At 38.2% G+C, this 22549-nt stretch overlaps 1 protein-coding gene across 1 annotated transcript; it reads left to right on the forward strand.

Moving 5' to 3' along the window:
* The first annotated feature begins 9112 nt into the window (after positions 1-9112).
* Positions 9113-20929, forward strand: LOC588510 (androgen-induced gene 1 protein). The gene is made up of 6 exons (XM_030974364.1): positions 9113-9325; positions 14535-14672; positions 15454-15555; positions 16326-16441; positions 17677-17828; positions 18364-20929. The coding sequence occupies exons 1-6, from the start codon at positions 9173-9175 to the stop codon at positions 18405-18407; spliced, it is 705 nt and encodes a 234-aa protein (XP_030830224.1). The 5' UTR covers positions 9113-9172; the 3' UTR covers positions 18408-20929.
* Positions 20930-22549: the final 1620 nt, after the last annotated feature.

Below are 22549 nucleotides of genomic sequence, written 5' to 3' on the forward strand. Positions count from 1 at the left end.
GATATAAAATTTATTTTGCAACATGTGATAGCCTACGTAAAATAAGAATAGAAACGTTGAAATAAATGTGTAACTAACACAAAACAGATTATTAAATGCAATCAAAGTAGGGGCAGTATAGGAGACTTCAGTAATCGAAAACTTTTTGACGGGATGATACATTTTCTGTCTCTTTTATTCGTATGATTCCAGCAATTCTCCGCATTTCTAAATGTATACGGAAAACAGTGTACATATGCAATTATGCATTTGAAGGTAACTTGGGTGTGTACAAAAAAAAATGATCACAAATCCGTGACATTTCATCGTAATCTGTCACTTTTTTTTCAAGAAAAAGTGTCTTTCGCACGAACCGACCTTTTTGCACTAAATCATGGTTACGGCACATAACATGGAAACCGAGTGCGCGGCGTAACAGGAGACTGTTACGTTTCAAAACGTAACAGCCTCTTAATTAATTGTAATCAAGATGTATAAATTATTCGCAGTGACGTGTTCGAGTCTAGGGCCCTGAATCGAGAGTATATACACTTTAGTATAGGGGATAACCTGTTTATTAAAAGAGTTTATAATAAGGGGGGGGGGGGTAAAGAAACAAGTTGTACGGCCCTAACCAATTTCCAAATAAAATAAAAATTGACAAAAAGAGAGAAAATTAATTCCAAGATAAACAAATAATAATAAAATCCTTTTAAAATTATGAAAGTTTCATCAAAATGTTAATGTTCGGCCGCAACATCACAACTGAATCTTGAAGCCGAGCTACCATGCACTTAGCAGAGTTACAGTTACAGTTGGAATGGATATGAGAATAAAAAATAAATGCTTCAAAGAAGCTTTTTTTAAGAAAGACGAAAATAGCACAAAATCATAAATAATTACGGGCAAGCTCGGTGGTCAGGTAAATGCTAATTCCAAACGTAAATTTGTATTTTCTTTTAAAAGATTGCAGCAGCGCGGGACAATGTTAAAATTCGGATGGAAAATTATTATTAGTCCATTATAACCGATTTTGAGAAGCTGTAACAAGAAATGGAAATTTACCAGAGTTTCTTCTTCATATTAGTATTCATCTTAAGAATTTTTAAACTTTATGAACCGTAAGAATGAGCTGAATATGGAGAATTAATGATAATTCGTATTGCCCATTTTATAAGCGAAAGAATTGTTGCATATAACCCAAATCTCTTTGATATAACTTGAATTAGATAAGTTGTACAATCGCCCCATATAATACTGCAATATAATGTGGTAATAATCATAGTTCTACAAGAATTCTACCCATGCATAATAATATATAATTACGTGCTGTTTTCGGTTGCTTAACTAACTCTATACTGTAGGCCTAAATCTAAAGCCATATGAAAACAACTTTTATTTCAATGTATTGTGATTAACGCAATCGAACGCCGAGATATGAATCTAAAAATGCCCCTATATGGTTATAGTTTTATCTTCAAAAGCCCTGGCTATTTTTTCTGTAAAGTCAATCAAAGCATGAACAGCATTCATCACTGTCTAACTTGAACCGAATCGCTTACCAAAATACATGTTACGTTTTGATATAAATGATATTGATTTATCATCCCATATCTTTTCAAATATTTATTGAAAACTGATGAATTGATATTGGTTTTTTAATTTGTTACTGATGCTCAGGGGCGTCGCTCGGATGGGAGTTTTGTGGTGCGACACCCCCCCCCCCTCCCCCACCTGTCAGGATATTGTCGGTAAAATTGCGGTGCTGTCGGGAAAATGTGAACAGGGGGAGGGGGAAATGGGAGGGAAAGGGAGGGAAAGGGAGGGAAAGGGAGCCTAAGAAAAAGAAGAGGAAAAGGAAAAGAAAGGAAAGAGAAGAGAAGAAAGAAAGAGAAAAAAAGAAAAAGAGGAAGGAGAAGAAAGAAAGGAAAAGAAAGAAAAGGGGGAAGAAAAAAACAAAAGAAACGGTGGATGAAACAGAGGAGAGAGAGAGGGCGGTAAGAGCCTGAGAGAACAGGGGTGGGAGTAAGAGAGAGAGGGGTATGTTGGATGAAGTCGCCACGTCGAGGGAGCAAGAAAGATACGCTATTACTGTGTCGGTATTCTTGCTCGATCCTCGTGTACTATATCAATGCAGAAGTTTGAAGTCGGTGAGATGTATTACGTCGGTTGGCCGGCTGGCAATTTTTTCACCCTACAAATTGTGACTTTCCCCGGACAAAGAAACATTTTTGAAAATTCAGACAATGATTAAGAGTCGGTACAACGAATCGTCTTCTTTCTCTAATATTTTAATGACACGTCAAAGCTTCTGCGCTTCGCGCGGGAAGGGGTAGACTAAATTAAGACAAGGATTAAGAGTAAAGAAAAGTACAACGAACCGTCTTCTTTCTCTAATAATTTAATGATTGGCAAAGCTTCCGCGCTTCACGCGAGAGGGGGGAAACTACATTCAGACAAGGATTAAGAGTCGAAAACAGTACAATGAATCGTCTTCTTTCTCTAATAATTTAATGATCGATAAAGGGAGAGGGAAACTGAATTCAGACAAGGATTAAGAATCGAAAACAGTAGAACGAATTTACCTCTTTTTCTAATAATTTAATGAAACATTTAATTCCTTTCTATCCATTTCAATGTCGGTCTCGTTGCCCCTCTGACAACTTTTTGCAAAAATCAACTATAATCCTACTGACGAGTGATGTCACACGAGACTGACACCGGGGGGGGGGGGGGGTACTCAGATTTGATTATGACGGGGGTGAGGGGCTAAAGCGTCTAAACCCATACCCATTTTGTGGATAAATCTGTGCCACCATCGGCGAGGAATTTGGGACTGACATCATTTTCTATCTTCTCTGAAAATCAACACTGGCGTACTGATTAAAACTTGGTTTGTTTCTAATTCTAAACCAGTGATTTACAATTGTTGCTGAAATAACATGATTTCCCAGGGGATTTTCTCAATTTTTGTAAATTTTACTTTTTTATGTGTTTGTTGGACGACAAATTCTTAAAATTATAATCTGGCCCCCCAAAAATTAAAAGTGCCCCTTTTCACATAGGAAAGGTGTCCCCTTTTATTTCAAATAAGTGCCCGGTCCACATTCTTATAGAGGTGCCCATTTTACTTTAAGAAGTGACTTTTTCTTTTGTAATAAGTGCCCCTTCCTCTTCAGATAAATGCCCCTTGTTATCTTTGAGGAGTGCCCCTTCTCACCTCTGATAAGTGCCCCTTTTATTTTGACACGTACAACTCCCCTTTCCTTCTTATAAGTGCCCTTTTTCCTTCTGATGAATGCCCCTACCCACACCTCCGGTAATTACTTCTATTAAAATCCCCTTTTCCTACGAAAAGTGCCAATTTTCCTTTGTAATAAGTCCCCAATTCTATTCTCACAAGTGCCCCTATTCATCTCAGGTGGTTGCCCACTTTTCGATACCAAAAAATGCCCCTTACCACCTCTAATAAGTTCCCATTAACCTCTTATAATTGCCGCTTTTCGAATCTGAGAGGTTCTCCTTATATTTTGACAAGTGCCTCTTTTTTATTCTAATAAGTGCTCCTTTTTATCCCCAGTGAGTGCCCTAATTCAAATTTGAGAGATGCCCCCTTTATATTGTATTAAGTGTCCCTTTTTCATTTCTGTTAGGTGCCCCTGTTATTTTGGCACGTGGCCCCTAATCGTTCTTAATTAGTGCCATTTTCCTTCTGATAATTGCCCCTAATTCTCCTTTGTAATGAATGCCCCTTTCCGTCTCTTAAGTGCCTTTTTCATCTCTGGTGAGTGCCTTTTATAAGGTGCGAGAAGTGTCCCATTTTAAACTCTGACAACACCCCTTTTAATTTTGATGTGTGCCCCTTTTCCTTTCACCATAATTTGTGCTCATTATTTAAAGCAACTAAGAGCATTGTTTTCATTAATTTCGCTCAAAGCTCGCTTGCTCCGCCAGCTCGCATTTAAATTTGATGTAGGCCTAATTATGTTTCTTATCAAATATCTTTTCAGTCTTTCATTATTAGATTGTGCTTAAAACCCCTTCAGATATGTTTTTCCCTCTTTATAAGAGGTAGTTTTTTTCGCACTGCAACCTCACAATTTGTTTGCCCGCTCGCTCGCAAATAAATATATTCAGACCATGAAACCCAACTGCAAAGTATATATTCATTTACTAGTCTTGTTTTAGTAGTGTGGCTCCATCAGTAGTTCAATACTGTTTCCGTGGATGCCCTACAACATAAATACAAAATTTACAAACATATTGATATAAATAATACAAATCGAGACACAATAAATTTAGTTACTTCATTTTCGAACAAAAGAAAAAAAACACAATGGACCATTCCAATGATTAAGATTATCAAAACGCCAAAAACAAAAGAGTAAATAAAGAATTAGAATGGAGCATTTCTTAAAAAAAGGTAAACTATTCCAAAGATTTGCAACATCAAATGAAAAAAATTGTTTTCCATCTGTGTTCTCATTTCGGGTAAGTTTAATCCTGCGTTTTGTGCACTACGCGTTCTAATGTTATATACAGATTGGGTTTTTTTTGTTGTAAAATATAGACCGGAGTTTGATTTTCACAAACAGAATAAATCATTTTGCATTTGAAATCATTCCACTTATTTTGAATGCTGACCCACTTGAATCTATTAAATTTTTCTTGAGTCGGGGTTCTTATATTGGCCCCAAGATTACTCTGACCATTTTCTTGTGTTGTTTAATAATTAAATCTCAGACATTTTGTGAAACAATATTCAAATAAAGGCAAAATTAATGCATTGGCCAAAAGCTTCAGTCCCTCCAAAGGTAGGTCTCTTTTTGAACGACCAAGTATGACGCATAAGCAGTATCTTAGGCCATGTAAATAAGAGAAAAGCAAGAATTGAAATCATCCCTGATAATGTAATCAGAATATAGGGGTATATACCAGTGTCTAAAAATTGCATATTTTCACTTTGAGATTTCCCTTTGTAGGTGCTCCTTTTTTGTTGATGCCCCCTCCACTTTGTGAGACGCTCCACCTCCCCTGGACAATGGGCAATGGGTGGGATATTAACTTTTCATCTCATTGCTCAAAGTGTATGTCCCATTTGCAAGCCCCAAAAATGAAAAGGTTAAATTCCAACGGCATTTGAAAGATAATACTAATTTAGAACTTCCCCTTAAAAAGGGGGCTTGAAATGTCTTTAAGTGGGAAAATAACGACTATTAGTTGTCGAATCGACTTAAGTGCTACCAAGTCAGTAAGAAATAGTCTGATTTTCAGACCACTGTACCGAATGGTCGTACGTTTTGTGCTGCGCAAATATTCAATCAGTTTAATTTTGGCCATTACAAGAAGTGGGTTATTGATGTATACAAAATGATCATGTACCCTTTACAGCTCATTTTATGTAGGCTATGTTATTACCAAACAAGACAAAATATAAAAAGCCAGTCAGTCATTCAATAGTGTCTGACAGGAAAGTCTAGCAAGTAAACGAGTTTCTTTGCATAATTTGAATATTAGGACACTGCTAACGTACAGGTATAAATTTAACAGATAGCATATGACATATTCATAATTCCTGCAAAGTTCTACAGAATTTGATGTTGGCTGCAAATGGGACATACTATCTTTAACGTAGGCAATCAAGTATTTTGTTTTATATTCCACATACTAAGAATCTTGCTCTACGATTGGTCAAAAGTAATCACGTGATGAAGCAGAGTACTCTAGCCTCAAGAATAATCAACATGACAAAAAAACAGTACTCCATAGCTCAAACGTAGTTTTTAGGGCCACATCTTAACCGTTATCGTCAATATCCGCATCCGAACCCCTGACAAAAAAAAAATTGCCCAATATGCAACCTGGTGGTGATGCGGATTTGTTTCTGCCCCTTCCCCCCCCCCCCCGCCCAACAACAACAAAACAAGTTTTTGCTTATTACGCCAATGCTGAATATTGTGTTTGTGAAGGTGCGGTACTAACAAGTGGCGGATCCAGGGGGCGGGGGCCGCCCCCCCCCAAAAAAAAACGTGTAAAAACACTTGAATTTTACCTTTTTTTCGGAGATGGGCCCCTTAGCCTGGCGCTCAAGGGAAGGTTGCGATTTTTCAAATTTTCGAGCCCCCCCCCCCCTCAAAAAAAAAAAAAATTAGTGTTTGCTTCCCCACCCCCCCCCCCCCCAACACTGAGAGATCGGCTGGCTGCTTTGCCGCTATATATAATATTTTCTCACGAATTGGGCCCCCTCCCCTGCCGCCGGCTGGATCCGCCCCTGGGTGGGGTTGCACTTCGTTACGCACGGAGCGACCGAGCGGGGAGAATAAGAAAAAAAAGTGAAGGTGATTGGGCGCCGGTTCAGTACGTCCACTTTTCCCTAGAGTACCTACTCTACTTTTCCCCATCTGTTAACGCCATCAACGGTAAGATCCATAATGTTGGCTTGCTAGACTTGCTAGAAAGGGAAGGAACAGTTATTAAATCATATCATAATTTTGATAAAATATATGATATTTATAGATAGTAAAAATAGACAAAAAACCACCAACTTATTTGGAGATTAAGAAAAGATTATTAGAAATTAGAAAGGAGGAGAAGAAATTAGCTGGGGACCGAGGTACACTCACATATCATTTTAGAAAGTGGGACAATTTAGAATAGCTACGTGCAGAACAAATAAAATAAGGAAGGCGAATAGAAGCAATGAAATGGACATGGCTGATATAATGGTCGAGAATCTCACAAAATGTAGGCATGTTTTTAGTGGGTGTTTGTGTGGATGTCTGTGCACATGTATGTATGTGTGTATGAAAGTGTTTGTATGCGTGTGTTTGTGTGTGTGTGTTTGTTTTTCCTTTTGTTTGTTTTTTCTTCTTAAATGTCTTTTTATGTTCATGCCTTCTTCACGCATGAATGTTTCATGCTTTATTTGATGTATATAGTAAAAGTTCATTTGTATTATATAGATGTGAATGTAAAATCTTATTCTATATGATAATATTAACATGTAGATTATTTTATGTATTGATTTTGTTATTGTTATTTTTGTTATTGTTTGTGAAAAGCAATGGAGAAAATAAAATGTCATTGAAAAGAAGAAAAAAAGAAGATCCTTTACACTGACCACTGTCGCAGTGATCCAAATTCAACGATCTCAATTACCCTTATTATCCCTTTTCATAATCCTTGTAAATGTAATAATAATGACACGAACGTAACTACCTCTAAAAGTCAACCTGAGGATGCGAACTTGAGAACGAAGTATTACGTGGTCCGAAAATAAAATGATCCCCCCAAAAGTAAAATTCAAATGTCAAAGGTGAAAAGGTCAAAGCTTCCGCGCCTCGCACAAGAGGGGGGGGGGGCTGAATTCAGACAATAATATTATTAAAAGTCGAGAACGGTTCAACGAATCGTCTTCTTTCTCTAATGATTTTAAAAAACGTAAAAGCTTCCGCGCTTCGCGCAGGGGGGGGGGGGGGGCAGGACACTATTCTCCCTGAGAGCTCGATTTTCGTTTACCTCCGTCGAAAGCTCCATTTCCAACCGGTCTTTTTAAAATGCATCAACTTTTTGTGATCTTTTATTTTTTATTTTTTTGTTCTGGTAAAAAGCATAGGCGGGAGGGTGTGCCGCTCAAGCCTCGAATCCCCTACCCTTTTAAGGGTTCATTTTGGGTCATTTTTCTCGAGAAAAAAAAGACCCATTTTTTCACAATTTTCGGGTGTTGCAAATTTTGAAAAAATGGACCCATCTTTAATGGTATTTTTGTTAAAAGGGGGACCTATGTTTGGGAAATTTTGTGTGAAAAAGTGATCCATTAGACCGGCACACCGTATGTCCTTAAATGCGAGTACCCCCCCCCCCGGACATAGGCCCTTCTTAGAGAATTGTAACAATTTTCATAGTTTCAGTTTCCATGTATTCAAAAGATAATACATGTAGGCCTACTTAGTTTCTGTTTTGGGATAAAACACTCTGCAGTATGTACGTCATGGTGGTAGGTTTTTTCCCCGGTCTTTTTCTCGGAAAAACCCCGGGAAAACCGCTGTTTAAAAATGGTTTTCGAGTAAACCACCCTTGCTTTAGTGCAAATTATTTCAAATGTGAAGCGATGGAACAGGCTGGTAGTCTACACAATGGCATATTTAGAGGGTACAACCGTGCAACGATTACAACCCCCCCCCCCCCCCCTTTAGACACTGAGGCCATATGCGGGCATATGCCTACGGGATAAGTTCGCAAAATGATGTGTAGACCCAATGGGCAGCTGAATTAAGAGATTGGTTCATCTCGTCAAAATGTACTACCTTATTATTTTCCGTGTCTCATTTTTTCAAGAATCGCTTAAAGATTTACAAAAATTTACAATCGAAATCGAGTCGGATATTTTCCTCCGTCATAATGATTAAGTTTCGGCAGGGCGCCCAGGTCTTGACATAAGTCACTGACAAGAAAAACTAAAAATTAAAACTAAACGCAAAAAAGAAAACAGAATTAACAAAAACAAATAAAACGCTGGGGGGGGGGGTGAGGGGGTTGGGGGTGAGGGGGGAGCGGGAGGAGTGTAATGTGTCGAGCTTTTTCTTCATTATAATCAATATCTCGAACTTGAACTTGATTTATATTGGAAGCAAATAAAGGCCTAATACAACTGGGGCCTTCAACAAACAAACAAACTCTAACAATTATATACAACATAACAAATTTATCCGGGGGGGGGGGGGGGGGGGTACTCACATATTAGGACAAACATTTATTGCTATGCAAATTGGTATTTTTTTTAGAGAAAATGTCTCAAAATGATCCCAAATATTGGGTAGGGGTTTTGAGGCTTGAGTGCGGCACACCCCCGTCCAAACCAAATCGGAGTACCCCGCCCCCCCCCCCCCCGCGAGGCGTTATTTTTTTTTTGCGGCACAGATTGGGGTTAGGTGCGTGTTGAGCCTATGGGAAAGTTTAGGTTTAGGGTTAGGGTTAGGGTTTAGGGTTAGGGTTAGGGTTAGGGTTAGGGTTAGGGTTAAATCAAGACCTCTTCAAAAAAAAAAAAAAACCCAATCTGTGCCGCAGAAAAAATTGACGCCCCCGAGCAAATTCATACAAGCACTGGCGATGGCGCATGCGTACACTACGGAAATTGGTGATATCATATTATTATTAAAAAACCTGTGTAGTCTAGTCGACCACTCCAGCTACAATGGCTTCTCCAGTTGTTGCTACGATTTTTCATTTTGTAGCATTTGCATACTACTGCTATATCTATGCATTTTATAAGATAAATGTTGATTTGAAACTCCCACATCATGGCTCGTTTGGTGGAGATCTGAAGTTTCTTACTGTCTGGTGCACGGTAAGTTTTTCTTTACTAAGCCCCACCCATCCATTTCCATGTATGGTAATGACACCGGTACCGGTACAGAAGTTACAATTTTTGGCGCTTGTTCAGAAACCTATCCAAAATTTGACCCGTAACTCTGGCGTGGAGATACCCTACTAAAACATACCCAAAATAAAGTCATACATCATCTGAACCGAATAAGGTTGACAAATTGTAAGTCAATGCTCTATTTCTTTTTTTGTAGACCTAGACCTACTCCTACTCCTAGTCCTACTCCTAGCTACTTTGTAGGCCTAAGTTAGTACTTAGTACTTTCTATATTTTCTTTCTTTTATTTCTTGTAGTGTACTTTCATTTCTTCTGCATCTTATGTATTTCCTCTACTTCAGCCATTTTCTGTAGATAGCATGATACTGTAGTTTAGCTAGGCCTAGGGCTAGTGTTACCAACTTGGCCCCACCCATTGACTGGGACAGGGGCCTCTGAAATTAACTTTCATCATCCAATTAATACAGTCTGAATCTGGTTAATGTTCTTTTTAAAGCTTTTCTGAACTAGTTTATATAGGAGGGATTAGACCATCCTCCAATGTCACTGGACAGGTGGTTATCTCATCAACTCAGCTCTCAATTAACATAAGAAAAAGAGGATCATGGGGGACCATGAGGAGAGAGGGCGCTGTGTGTGGATAGACGCTAACAAAACTTTCGCTCGTAGCTTTTCAACAAAATCGCTAAAATTTTGCCTTTTTAAACTGCCATTCTGCTTTTTAACCGAGCAATATATGCTCTTTTAATATTAAAAACCTAAGTTGTGTGATTATTTCGAATTTTAGACTTATATTTTGGAAGGATTTTTACCTGCAATTTGTAGCCAGCATCGCGCTCGCGAGTCACAGTGGATCACCTACGCGATACTACAGTGCAATAGCGTATACTACGGAGATCTACTCTACCACCGCAATTCTTCTACGAGACATTTCGACATTATATCTACATGTGCAAGCTTCAATGAATGGATTTTATGATAGCGTTTTTTTATCTGGAGTGCAATAAATCGTTTAGACTGATTATCCGCAGTTTTGTAATCGTATTCGCTTTGAGTTTATTTGTGTAGTTTTAACTTTTTAAATTTTCGCGGATTCCGCCATCTTGGATTTCTGCCGCCATTTTGTATTGCTTACGTGTACGTCATGGGGACCGAACGACGCCGCTTCAACCTCAACAAGGCCGTGCTCATCTTTGTGACTGCCAAGTTATTGATAGGTCTGACAGATATTCATGCTGGGGAGAAGGGATTACAGACTGTAAGAAGACCTAAATCGACAATCATTAGCCACCATGCTGTATGCAATTATGCCTTCTGCATGCCGAGAAGGGATACCACTGCATTAGCAGCAAGATATGTATTTGATCCTATTTGGAACTCGAGATTATCAAACAGAAACAAATTCCTGGATCATGTAGTTACCATGTATAACCAGACTAGTCAAAGAGATCTAAGCTGTTCCCAACCTAGAACTATTATTTTGGGGTTAATCATGTGTGCTGGGGATGTACAACCCAACCCTGGACCAGCTCGACCTTCCAACAGAAAGAAGAGCTCAGCGAAGGCTTGCAGCTCTTGCAGTAAACTTGTGATCGGCAAGAACAAACTTACATGCTCTGATTGCCAACTATTATTCCATCCTAGTTGTGTTGGAGTCAAACAAAAGCAATTATCGAACTTGAGAGCCAACTCTGCACAGTGGTATTGCTCTGATTGTTGCGCCCCGTGTAGTATGTGCGATGGAAATGTATTAAGGGATCACCACGCAGTCCAGTGCGATAGCTGCGATAAATGGTTACACACAGCCTGCTGTGATATAGATTACCAGTTGTACACATCACTTATGACCAACAATTGTACGTGGGTTTGCCCACTCTGCAGTGAACTAAACTTTTCAGACTCATTCTTCAGCGAAGGTGAAATCTCAACTGAAAACCCTTTTGATGCTCTTGATACTGATGCTGATGCTGATGTCTGCTCCCAGCCGGCAAGCCAGAAGGATGTGGGTGCATCGCAGCCCAAGCCCAACAGTAAAAGAAATAAGAGACATAATAAAGAGAATAGAAAGTGTAATGCCAAGAAGAGAGACAAAGTTAAATTGATATTGACTAATTGCCAGAGTGTAAGATCTAAAGCTGGTGATATCGAAGTGCTCATCGACTCCGTTAAACCAGACTTCATTTGTGGAACAGAATCGTGGCTTGACCCAGATGTTAATAGCAGTGAAATCTTCCCAGACAACCACTCTATCTTCAGGAAAGATCGTGAACAGCTAAAGACTGGAGGTGGAGTCTTCCAAGCAGTGAAGGGGGATTTGATTACAACGCACTGCAGTGAACTTAACTCTGATTGTGAAATATTATGGACTGAAACAAAAATAAGGGGGTGTAGACCCTTGCTTGTGGGAGTCTTCTACCGTCCACCGAATGACAGCAATGGTGAAGCAATCGACCACCTGGCGCAATCCTTTACAAGGTTAGGAAATAAGATCAATTCTCACAATGTCATCCTCACAGGGGATTTTAATCTACCCAACATCTCGTGGGATAATCATGTTGTCTCCAGCAGGAGTGGATACAGCACCAGAGCAGCTGATAAGCTTGTCACTCTAGTGGAAGAATTGGGACTTACTCAGCATGTCACCCAACCTACAAGAATTCAGGGAAACACAGAAAACAACTTGGACTTGATCTTCTCCAATAACCCTGAAATAGTGGACAAGATATCTGTTACAGATGGCATTGCTGACCACAGCTCAGTGATAGTGGACTTAAGAGTAGCTCCTACTAGGAAGCGTCCGATAAGAAGGAAAATCTACCTCAGGGGTAAAGCAGATACTCAGGGTATCAAGGAGACACTTCAGGACTTTTCAGATACTTATTTCCAAACGAACCAAGACAAAAGTGTAGAGGACAAATGGGAAGAAATTAGAAGTGCAATACTACACACAATGGAAAAACATGTCCCGCACAAGTTTTCCACTAGCCGATTTAACTTACCATGGTTCAATAGATCACTACGTCGTACGATTAAGAAGAAACAGAGATTATACAACAAGGCAGTTAGGACAGGAAAGCCGGATGACTGGGAATCGTTCAAGGCCTTTAGGAAAAGCACCCACAAGCTCATTAAAGAAGCCCGTTCTTTATATGTTAGGGACACTCTTGAATCGGCAATTCTAGAAGAGCCAAAAAGGTTTTGGTCTTATATTAAGCAACTGAAACAAGAAAACTCGGGAGTAGCAGATCTCCAGCAAGGGGAGAAGACTGTAAGCAACGACATAGACAAGGCAAACGTTTTGAATGAACAATTCCGGAGCGTTTTCACCAACGAGCCTCCTGGATTAGCACAGTCCCTTGGCAACAGCCCTTACCAGAAGATTGGACATCTCAACATTACTAGGAAAGGGGTCGAAAAGCTGCTCAGCACGCTGAAGACCAACAAAGCACAAGGGCCGGACGGCATTCCACCGTGGTTCCTGAAGATCGGAGCTGAGCAGCTATCTGCACCTTTGCAAGACCTGTTCCAATCTTCCATCAACACTGGAATAGTACCGCAAGAATGGAGAGACGCCAACGTAGCCGCCATCTTCAAGAAGGGGAGCAGGAAGAGTGCTGCAAACTACAGACCTGTCTCGTTGACATCAGTATTGAGTAAAGTCCTGGAACACATCATACATAGCCACGTAATGAAACACCTAGAAAATCAACATATCCTATCAGACTTCCAACATGGGTTTCGTGCTAAAAGATCTACTGAAACGCAGCTAATTCTCACAATCAATGATATTAGCCAAGAACTGGATAGAAATAAGTTAGTCGACATGGCAGTGCTTGATTTTACAAAAGCTTTCGACAAGGTCCCTCATCGTCGCCTAATCTCTAAACTACAATATTATGGTCTTGAGGGAGAAATCACTTCTTGGGTGAGAAGTTTTCTGATGGGCCGCACACAACGAGTTGTCATCAATGGTCATTCATCTCTACCTGCATCTGTCTGGCGTACCGCAGGGTACAGTGACCGGCCCACTATGGTTCTTGTTGTACATTAACGATCTACCAAACAACATGGCCTGCACAACCAGATTGTTCGCAGACGACTGTCTGCTGTATACAGCCGTATCAGCTGATCAAGATACCAGCGTACTGCAGAAAGATCTTAGACAACTGGAAAGCTGGCAAGACACATGGCTGATGAACTTCAACCCAACCAAGTGCTGTACCATGACCATTGGTAAGAGAAACCCCCCTCATCACAAGTATAACTTTTGTAACCATAGTCTCGAGAGTGTGTCTTCTCATCCATACCTGGGTGTTCACATATCGAATACATTGAGCTGGAATACTCATACTCAGGCAGCTACCAAGAAAGCCCAGAGAATACAGAATGTAGTCCGCAGGAACTTGTGGAGTTGCAACAAGAAGGTGAAATCAACTGCGTACCTGGCGTTAGTAAGATCGCTTCTCGAGTATGCATCGTCAGCTTGGGATCCCTCTACCAAGCAGAATATCAAGTCCCTAGAACGTGTCCAACGACAAGCAGCCAGATTCTGTACTAGCAACTACAGTAGAGAAGAAGGCACAGTCACCAAGGCGCTAAAAGACCTAGGATGGGAATCGCTTCAAACTAGAAGGAGAAACCAGAGACTCGGCATGTTATACAAAATGAAGAATGGACTGGTCGACATTCCTTTGTATGACTATGTACAACCGAATCCCAGAGAAACCAGGGGGAACAACCAGAAGTTCCTACAACTTCGCCACAAAGCTAGAGCCTACCAGGATTCCTTTTTTGTGTCAACCGTCAAGGACTGGAATAACCTCCCAACCTCCATAGTAAACAGCCCATCATTAACCACTTTTAAGAACAATCTACTTAAACATTCCCAATAATTTGATTTGAGTCAACCCACACACAGCGTGCTCTGTCTACAAATACGTTAGCGTGGATGTGTCTGGAAAGGACATTTTGCTGACCAAATCATACAGATACAGATACAGATACAGACCAATGGTCACAGATTAGGCATGGTTTTCTATATAGAGGGAGCAAGTAGCTACAAATAGCACAGTGTGGCTTTAAAACCACTCCTCACTGGGCTTCTTATGTTTGTTTTTACAATTTTTATCTTCATCTTACAAACTACATGTTTTTTTTCCATGTTTGTTTACAGCTTTTCCAGATATTGTATTTCTTTATATGCTGTGTGACGGACCTTATCCTTACCTCGGGCAGCAGAACTAGAATAGGGCAGACCTTCATGGGACTTAGAGATTGGTTCTTCTGCTCTATTGCATTTCCAATCACATTGGTAAGTACAATAGTGCATCGATGGTCTTCGTCACAGAAATGATACCAATCTTTTTCTTCATATGAACCATACTTATTTTTTATATGAACGATCTTTTTTTCTCTGTCTGTCTTTCTCCTTGCTTGCTCTCTCCTCATCTATCTTGTGACCTTTTATAAATGTATTGTGTCACAGATGGTGATTGATTGATTGATTGATTGATTGATTTCATTTTATAATGTATCAAGTTGATAGCTCTGTTCATGCCAATATCAAACTTGAGTAAAATGATACCTTTGATATATATACGGGTATGCTCACTGGACATTCTATAAATTTTCTACTAGTTAAATGGGGGGGGGGGGGGGGAATTAAAAAATACTTTGAACTTGCCCTGTTATTATTACTGTGATTCTCTCCCATAGGTCCATTCTAGGGAATATATTTAGTCAAACCTGTCTATCAAGGTCACCTAAGTGAAACAGAGGAAGTGGCCATTGTAGACAGGTGGCCTTTCTAGACTTTCTCAAGGGAGACCCAAAAAAAATAAATCACTGCCACTATTCACAGTTGGCCTTTATAGAGAGGTAGCAACTAAGATGGGCGTAGTGTTAAAGCTGCGTGTATGATGTGTATAACTGTAATGGGTAAACAAGAAGTGAGAGATTGAGATCAAATGAAAGATAAAATCTGAGATAAAAACTGTTATCAGAATACCAATTGTTTTATAAAGATAAAATAACTATTTTAGAGATCAAATCATGCTCAGAATACAGCCCACTGTCTTTTTCATCCTGTTCAGCTTGTAGCACTGATGTACTGGGGGATCTATGCTGTGGACAGAGAGTTGATCTACCCTGAACGAATCCAAGGCATCTACCCAATGTGGCTCAGTCATTGTATGGTAAGTAGTGGGAATGATTTTATATAAGCGGAGATTATTAGTGTGATGATGGAGAGTAGAATTAATTTGTATGCCTCCGCCCGTGAAGGTATTGTTTTCTGGATGTCTGTCAGTTCCACATTCTCATCACAAGATCTCAAGAACCACTTGAGCTATGAGTTTTTACACTCAGTGATAGTATGTATCACGATAGGAAGACGATCTGATCAGATTTTGGAGAAATTGGGTCTAAGGTCAAAGGTCATAATGGGCAATTTATGAAATTACATGTTTTAGTCTCGTTATTGCAATATCTCAGGAACCACTAAATGTATGAGCTTTAAACGTGATGATATTGAGGTAAGTAGGTCAAAGGCCAAAGGTCATAGAGGTTAATTTTTGAAAAAACAGGGCTTTATTAAAAACCTTGTTATGACAAAATCAATGACTATTTTTAGCTATCTTAGCTGCAAACTTAAAACTTATAATTAGTATGCATCACTGTAGGACGACAAATGATCAGTTTTGCAGATTTTAAGGTCAAAGGTCTTAAAGATTATTTGACATGTAAGTTTATGCTTTTGGTTCTCCTTGTGATATTCCAAGAATAATTTAAGCCATGAATTTGGGACTGAATTTTTGCAGAGGCATATTGGAGAAGCAGTCGCATTTGTCCTTTTGTAAGTAGTAAGGGTTGGTGGGTAGTGTTGAATGCTGGTTCTGCTATTTGGAAAGCAAAACAGTTCATTTGCTTATTATTGCATCTTGTCTGTATTTTCTTCTGTTTTCAGCACACATACATAGTTTTCATTCTACTGATAGAGGCATACCTGTTGAAGCATACACAGCCATCAAGGAAGTCTGGGATGATGGGATTACTGTTCGTTGGTTTGTCTTATTTATTATGGTAAGATATCTCATTTCAATATCCTTTTAATAATGACTTTCTCAGATTTTCAAGGTTCAAGGCTACTGCGAACCATACAATAGACCAGTTCACGATTAGCACGTATCCCAAATGACCCCTAATATCCACAGATCTTCAAAACATGAAGAGGTCCCACTTTGTACATTTTTAAATAATCACTCCTACAGCAATGGAGGTGCTACATATTAGAGCCTTGGTTTCCCCTTTCCAAAGAATACTTCCACCTGTGTATCATGGAGTGAACTGCTTGTGCATAAATAAATAATGTTTACGGTATATAACTTTCATGAGCATGTATCCAGTATTTTGTCTCTGTATATTTCACAATTTGGTCTGCAATAACCTTTATCTGCTCATGCTCAGACTGCAACTATGAACTGGCTTATACACATGCTTGGCTACAACAACATTTCCAAGATACTTCCCTACACAAGTAATAAAAAGAAAGAAAATGATTGCATATCATGTGATGATGATGATTCACAGCATGTATTTGGTGTCATACTCCTGTTGAAAATACATTCAAAGGCACCAGACTTTGCACCTACCACATCCTTAAAGGGGAAGTCCACCCGGATAGGATATATGTTTTAATAAAAAACAGGAAATGAGAGAAACAAATAAGTGAAAGTTTGAGCAATATCCGATGAAAAATAGGAAAGTTATCAACTTTTGAAGTTTTCATCTGTGAAACATAAATTGGCAACACTGTGATGCATCTGGCAAAAGCTCCTCTCCAATTTGCTCTGTACCTAGACGCTTTCATCAACTTTCATTTTTCTTAGTAATTGATGACAGAATATACTTGTTTCATACAGGGATTGTATTAAATTAAATTAAATTGAAACCAACTTAAAATCAGGGTGGACTTTCCTGTTGACCAACCAGGGTGTGTTTCACAAAGATTCTAAGTTGAACTTAACTCTAAGTTGGACTTAAAAATTATGGAGAGCCATTTGTAGCCTTAAAATAAAATATATTCAAAAGCAAATTTCAAGTATTTTGGACTTTTTATAAATTCTCTATCTAGAACATGAAATCTCCAATGATGATAGAAAATATGAATGACTTGAATCAATATTTTATGCCTTTTAAAATAACTTTTACAAAATATTTTCAAAGATGCTAACAGCTTTCCATGATTGTTAAGTCCAACTTAGGATCTTTGTGAAACACCTCCCTGATGTTCTATATTTCACTAATTCTCCTTGCAGGATGCTGTATCTTGGCTTTGTGAAAGATTTATGGGTGTACCCTTTCCTCCAAGTCTTAGAAGGCATCTACTTTGGGATCTTTGTGGTCGTCACCGCTCTGTTCCTAGCGGGCTTGTACTTCATATCTGAGCGATGCAACTTGGCCCTTGGGAGTGAGTATCAAGATTTAGCATCCTCTAAGAATGGATATTTTGATTTTTTAACACCACAGAGAGAATGCCCCTTTAAACGCTTCTCAATGGTTGATGGCAGCCATTTTCATTGCAAACAATGTTGGCGAATACCAGTATGGGTATTTTTCAGTCTTTTTTAAAAAGCCTTTCTTTGACAGGGTTTCAAATGCTTTATTAATGCATGGATGAAGAAATGATTGGAATGGAAGCTCATGCAGTATCAGTTATTTATATAACATGCCTCCCCCCCCTCTCTCTCTCTCTCTCTCTCTCTCTCTTCTCTCTCTCTCTCTTTCTCCTCTTCTCTCTCTCTCTTTTCTCTCTCTCTTTTCTCTCTCTCTCTCTTTTCTATCTCTCTCTCTTTTCTCTCTCCCTCCCCTTTCTTTCTCTCTCTTCTCTTTCTCACCCCCTCTCTCTTCTCTTTTTCTCTCTCTCTTTCTCTATTATTGTCTCTTACCCACACAATCATTCTGTACTGTTATCATTTTATTTTCTTTTTCTTTCTCTTCACCAGAAAACAAGCCGGACACAGATCTGATGTATTCTAAGATTGATTAAAGAGCCGTTCACATCCAAGAGATACATGGAAGAACCACCTTAAGAATCCGACCACACTATTTGATTTAATGTAGGCTTTTTTTTCTGATGCAAAGAGATATGAGACCTCTGTTGCACCAAAATCGAAAGTGACCCTTGACCTGCCCGAGACCATTTTTGTTCACTTGATTCGCTTCACCGTATGGTGTCAAATTGAGAATGGAGTGTCAAGATGTCTGGCAAATCAGTGACGTGACCGGCAGACCATTTTCAAAGTGATCTGATCGGTTAGTTGTGATTGGTTAAAAAGGCAAAGCAGCCCCTGGTCAATATATTAAAACATATACCGGTATGTATTTGTGCCTGCATGTCAGGGTGTGATTGGGGCTCATGTTCACTGAGACTAATGGCTTCTGGGAGGTTTTGGGACACCAGTGGAGTGTTTCACAAAGATCCTAAGTCGAACTTAACTCTAAGTTCGACTTAAAATTTATGGAGAGCCATTTGTAGCCTTAGAATAAAATAGTTATTCAAAAGCAAAAGCTCAAGTATTTATACTTTTCATAAAATCCACATCAAGAACATGAAATCTCCTTGACAAAAGAAAATATGAATGATTTGAATCAACATTTTATGCCTTTTAAAATAACTTTTGCAAATTGTAATGTCCAACTTTGAGATAAGTTCTTAGAGATAACTTAGGATCTTTGTGAAACACCCCCCTGGTGTTATGCAACAGAGGTCTTAAATATGCTAAATATGTACATATTGGATATATTAACAAGAAATCATGTTCAGTATTGAAATTTGAATACAGGTTTATGTCTTCTTTTTAAGCTTGTGTTCATGCTTTCTATAAGTATAAGTGTGGCTACACCATGGTTTTTCAAAGCCACTTTGTGTAGAATCTATCGAGTGGGAAACAGGAGACCAGTTCTTGTGACGCAATGAAGCATTATGCAGTGCGAATGGTGATTTCCTATTCACAATAATGCCCTAAGTCTATTACATCTGATTTCATCATGAAGCTAGGGCATCATAACAGTTAAATATATTGAATCTCACTTTTAAACCTGTGTAGTAATCATTAGCTCAATTATACCAATATAAAGGGAAGTTGTTTATAGAATAATTTTGATAAATTGCAATAAATGATGTCATAGACAAATACTTATTAATTTTGATACTGTTCAAGATATCAGACTGTACAACGGTGTTGCAGAGAAGTTTGGATCATAACAATGATTTAATCATGATTTAAAGTGATAGAATGGTTTAAAGCAAATTTTGTATTGTCTTATTTTACTTAAAACCCTGCCCTACTTTGTTACCAGTATACAGTGTAAACTCGATGTAAAGAGCTGTAATATAGCGAGATACTTCATATCAAATGGTTTGCTGTTGCTAGCTTTCTAATTTTGTTTGTTTACCCCAAATTAACAAGACACCAGATATAACAAGGTAATTTTCAAGGTGCCAATGCCCTTGTTATAACAAGTTTCTACTCTACTGTGCAAAATATACATGTACTATTCCTTGACAACATTTTCAGTAAAGAAGAAAATACTCTGGAATTCAAAGTTGCATTCCTTCTCCTCGGACCTCATATGCTTTCTTATTGTAAATTACATTTATGATTAATGGCCCAGTGTTGATGTAGCAACCTTGTTTGCAAATACATAAAAATGTATGATTCTTTTGTCTTTCTTATTTGTTGCAATGTGTAAAGGGTCTAATCTACACAGTTCTATTTACCGGTACTATTCACGATATGTTATCTTTCATGTAAACTTAATGTATACTTAATGATTGATCAAACATGGAACCATTTGTTTTGTACTGTATTACTATCCACATGATAGAGCTGCCTTTTCTTTTGAAAATGACCTCATTATTGCTAAAATGTTGATAAAATTTTGCCATGATTAAATTTAGACTGAACATTAGAAGGCATAAGCATTATATGAATATGAAAGTAGAGTGTTAGTAGTGAAGCCATTGCCCCCCCCCCCCCCATCACACAAATGTGCCCATGCATGTATGTTGGGCAGGGGCCCCGTTTCATCAAGCACTTACCGTAGCTCCGTTAGGTGCGGTAAGTGTTATAGAAACCACTCAGCATCAATATGGCGGCACTGCTAGCTATGCTGGAGGTGAATACACCGAGGAAACAAAGAGTATTCTGTGATAGATCTCACCCATTCACCATGTTCAATGACTCTGAGATGTTCAAAACATGTACATTCACTAGGGATGGTGTGAGATCTATCATTGCAAGTTTGGAGCTAGCACTCCACTCCAGCCCAAAACTTGAAGAAATAAGGCAGTGCACCGAGGTTCTTTGCTACTGTGGCAATCTTTTATATCACATGTGAGCTGTGTTTATTTGCAACAAAGATGCAACCCTCGATCCTCCTCATTTTTGTGCGAGTTCACTTGTGTTTTATATGTGTACTTTTTTGTATGTATTGTTGATTGAGGAAATAATATTGTAAGTTCAATTGATTATGTTTGAGCGTTAATAAATTGACAATGAAAAGGAACTGATCAGTTACCCCAAGTGTCCTTCTGTCTCTCCCTCTCACACACCTCTTCCCATATACCTCATCCCTCTTTTCTCCCCAAATTTCTCCTTTTCTATAAAAAATTATGCCACCTCCTGCAAGTCATGCTTTCTTTTTCTTCCATACTTTCTCCTTTTCAACACCTGTCTTTTCATACCTTCATCAAACTCATTCATATCATCTCGTTCTCTTGGCAAACCATATTTTTTCACGAAAGAGAAAGAAACGTGCTGGTAGTTTATAATTGTTTTATCTTCTTATACATATAGTAGAACAAAACCATTTCTTTCCAATTTACCATCAAGGTCATACATAAAATAAGCTTATAAACTTATCACAAAATGAAAATGCTGATTTGGCAGAAATTCACAACTGAACTTTGGAAAAATCAATATCTGTCGCATGATGACGAACTGAAAGACATCTAAATTAATTTTCAAATAAATATATTATGCACTAACATGGCCAACATCTACATGATATGTAAGGTACCTTTTTGAAGCATATTCGTTTTTTCTCTTAATATTCTTGAGATATATTCATGCCCAATTCAGCAAGAGAGAATTTCCAAAAACATTTAGCAATTACTTTAAATTGCAATATTACGTAGATAAGGAAATTAATAAAATAAAGTCTTTATTATAAAGATATTTAATTTGAACTAAAAAAATTAAATGAATTTGACATTAGATATATAAAATGCTTTATTGTGGAATGTCATAAATGGAAAATAAATGGGCAAGGGTTTCACCCCCCCCCCCCCCCCAAGCAAAAAAAAAAGGATCCACCAACACCATATCAACAACAACAAAAAAGAACAAAAATATTTCATAACATTTCTGCAACAGATTCCTGCATTTCCACACTACGTAATCTTGTGAATGCTTAAATCTCATTTTCATTTATTTTGGCATGGATAAATCTTTGCCTATTAAATCAAATGAACATTTTCCAAAGCTCATTCACATGTTAATCTTAATCATAAGCATTTGCTCATGTATTAAATAATAAACGATCTGTCTTTTAGAAATATAAACAAACTTATTGCAAAAATGTCCAATAGTGACGATAAATGTACAGTACCAACTTAAAGTATGAATGATTGTAATACACTGTAGTTCACACGATTCAAAACATACATCAAACAGCCATGTTTTACATTGGCAATCATTATGTAAATGAGGTTTCTCGCTGTTTAAAAAAAAGTAAATGTAAGCATGACTTTAAAAACTGTAATGCAAAACCAAAGTCAAAGAAAAACATACTACATATTCAATTATTTCAATTAAACTTCCTTCTTCTGAGTTGTTCATATGTATCTTTACACTGTAAGGCCTTCAAATTGTATTCTTTCATCAAGCTCTTTTTAGTATTAACCTGTTATTTCATAATAAACCTGAAATATTTGTTCAGTAAAAGCAATATATCTCTAACAAAAACAACCTTCATTGAACATAGCTAGCACATCACACCGCTAAAATACTTCAGTAAAATATAAAATGATGACACAAGTAAGAAAAGAAATATCAAAATTCGTTGTCATTTAGAGCCTTTAAATATTAATACAACCCCAAACATGTATGTTGAAGATATACTAAT

This window comes from Strongylocentrotus purpuratus, unplaced genomic scaffold (genome assembly GCF_000002235.5).
Source record: "Strongylocentrotus purpuratus isolate Spur 01 unplaced genomic scaffold, Spur_5.0 spur5_scaffold_7, whole genome shotgun sequence".
Classification (NCBI taxonomy): domain Eukaryota; kingdom Metazoa; phylum Echinodermata; class Echinoidea; order Camarodonta; family Strongylocentrotidae; genus Strongylocentrotus; species Strongylocentrotus purpuratus.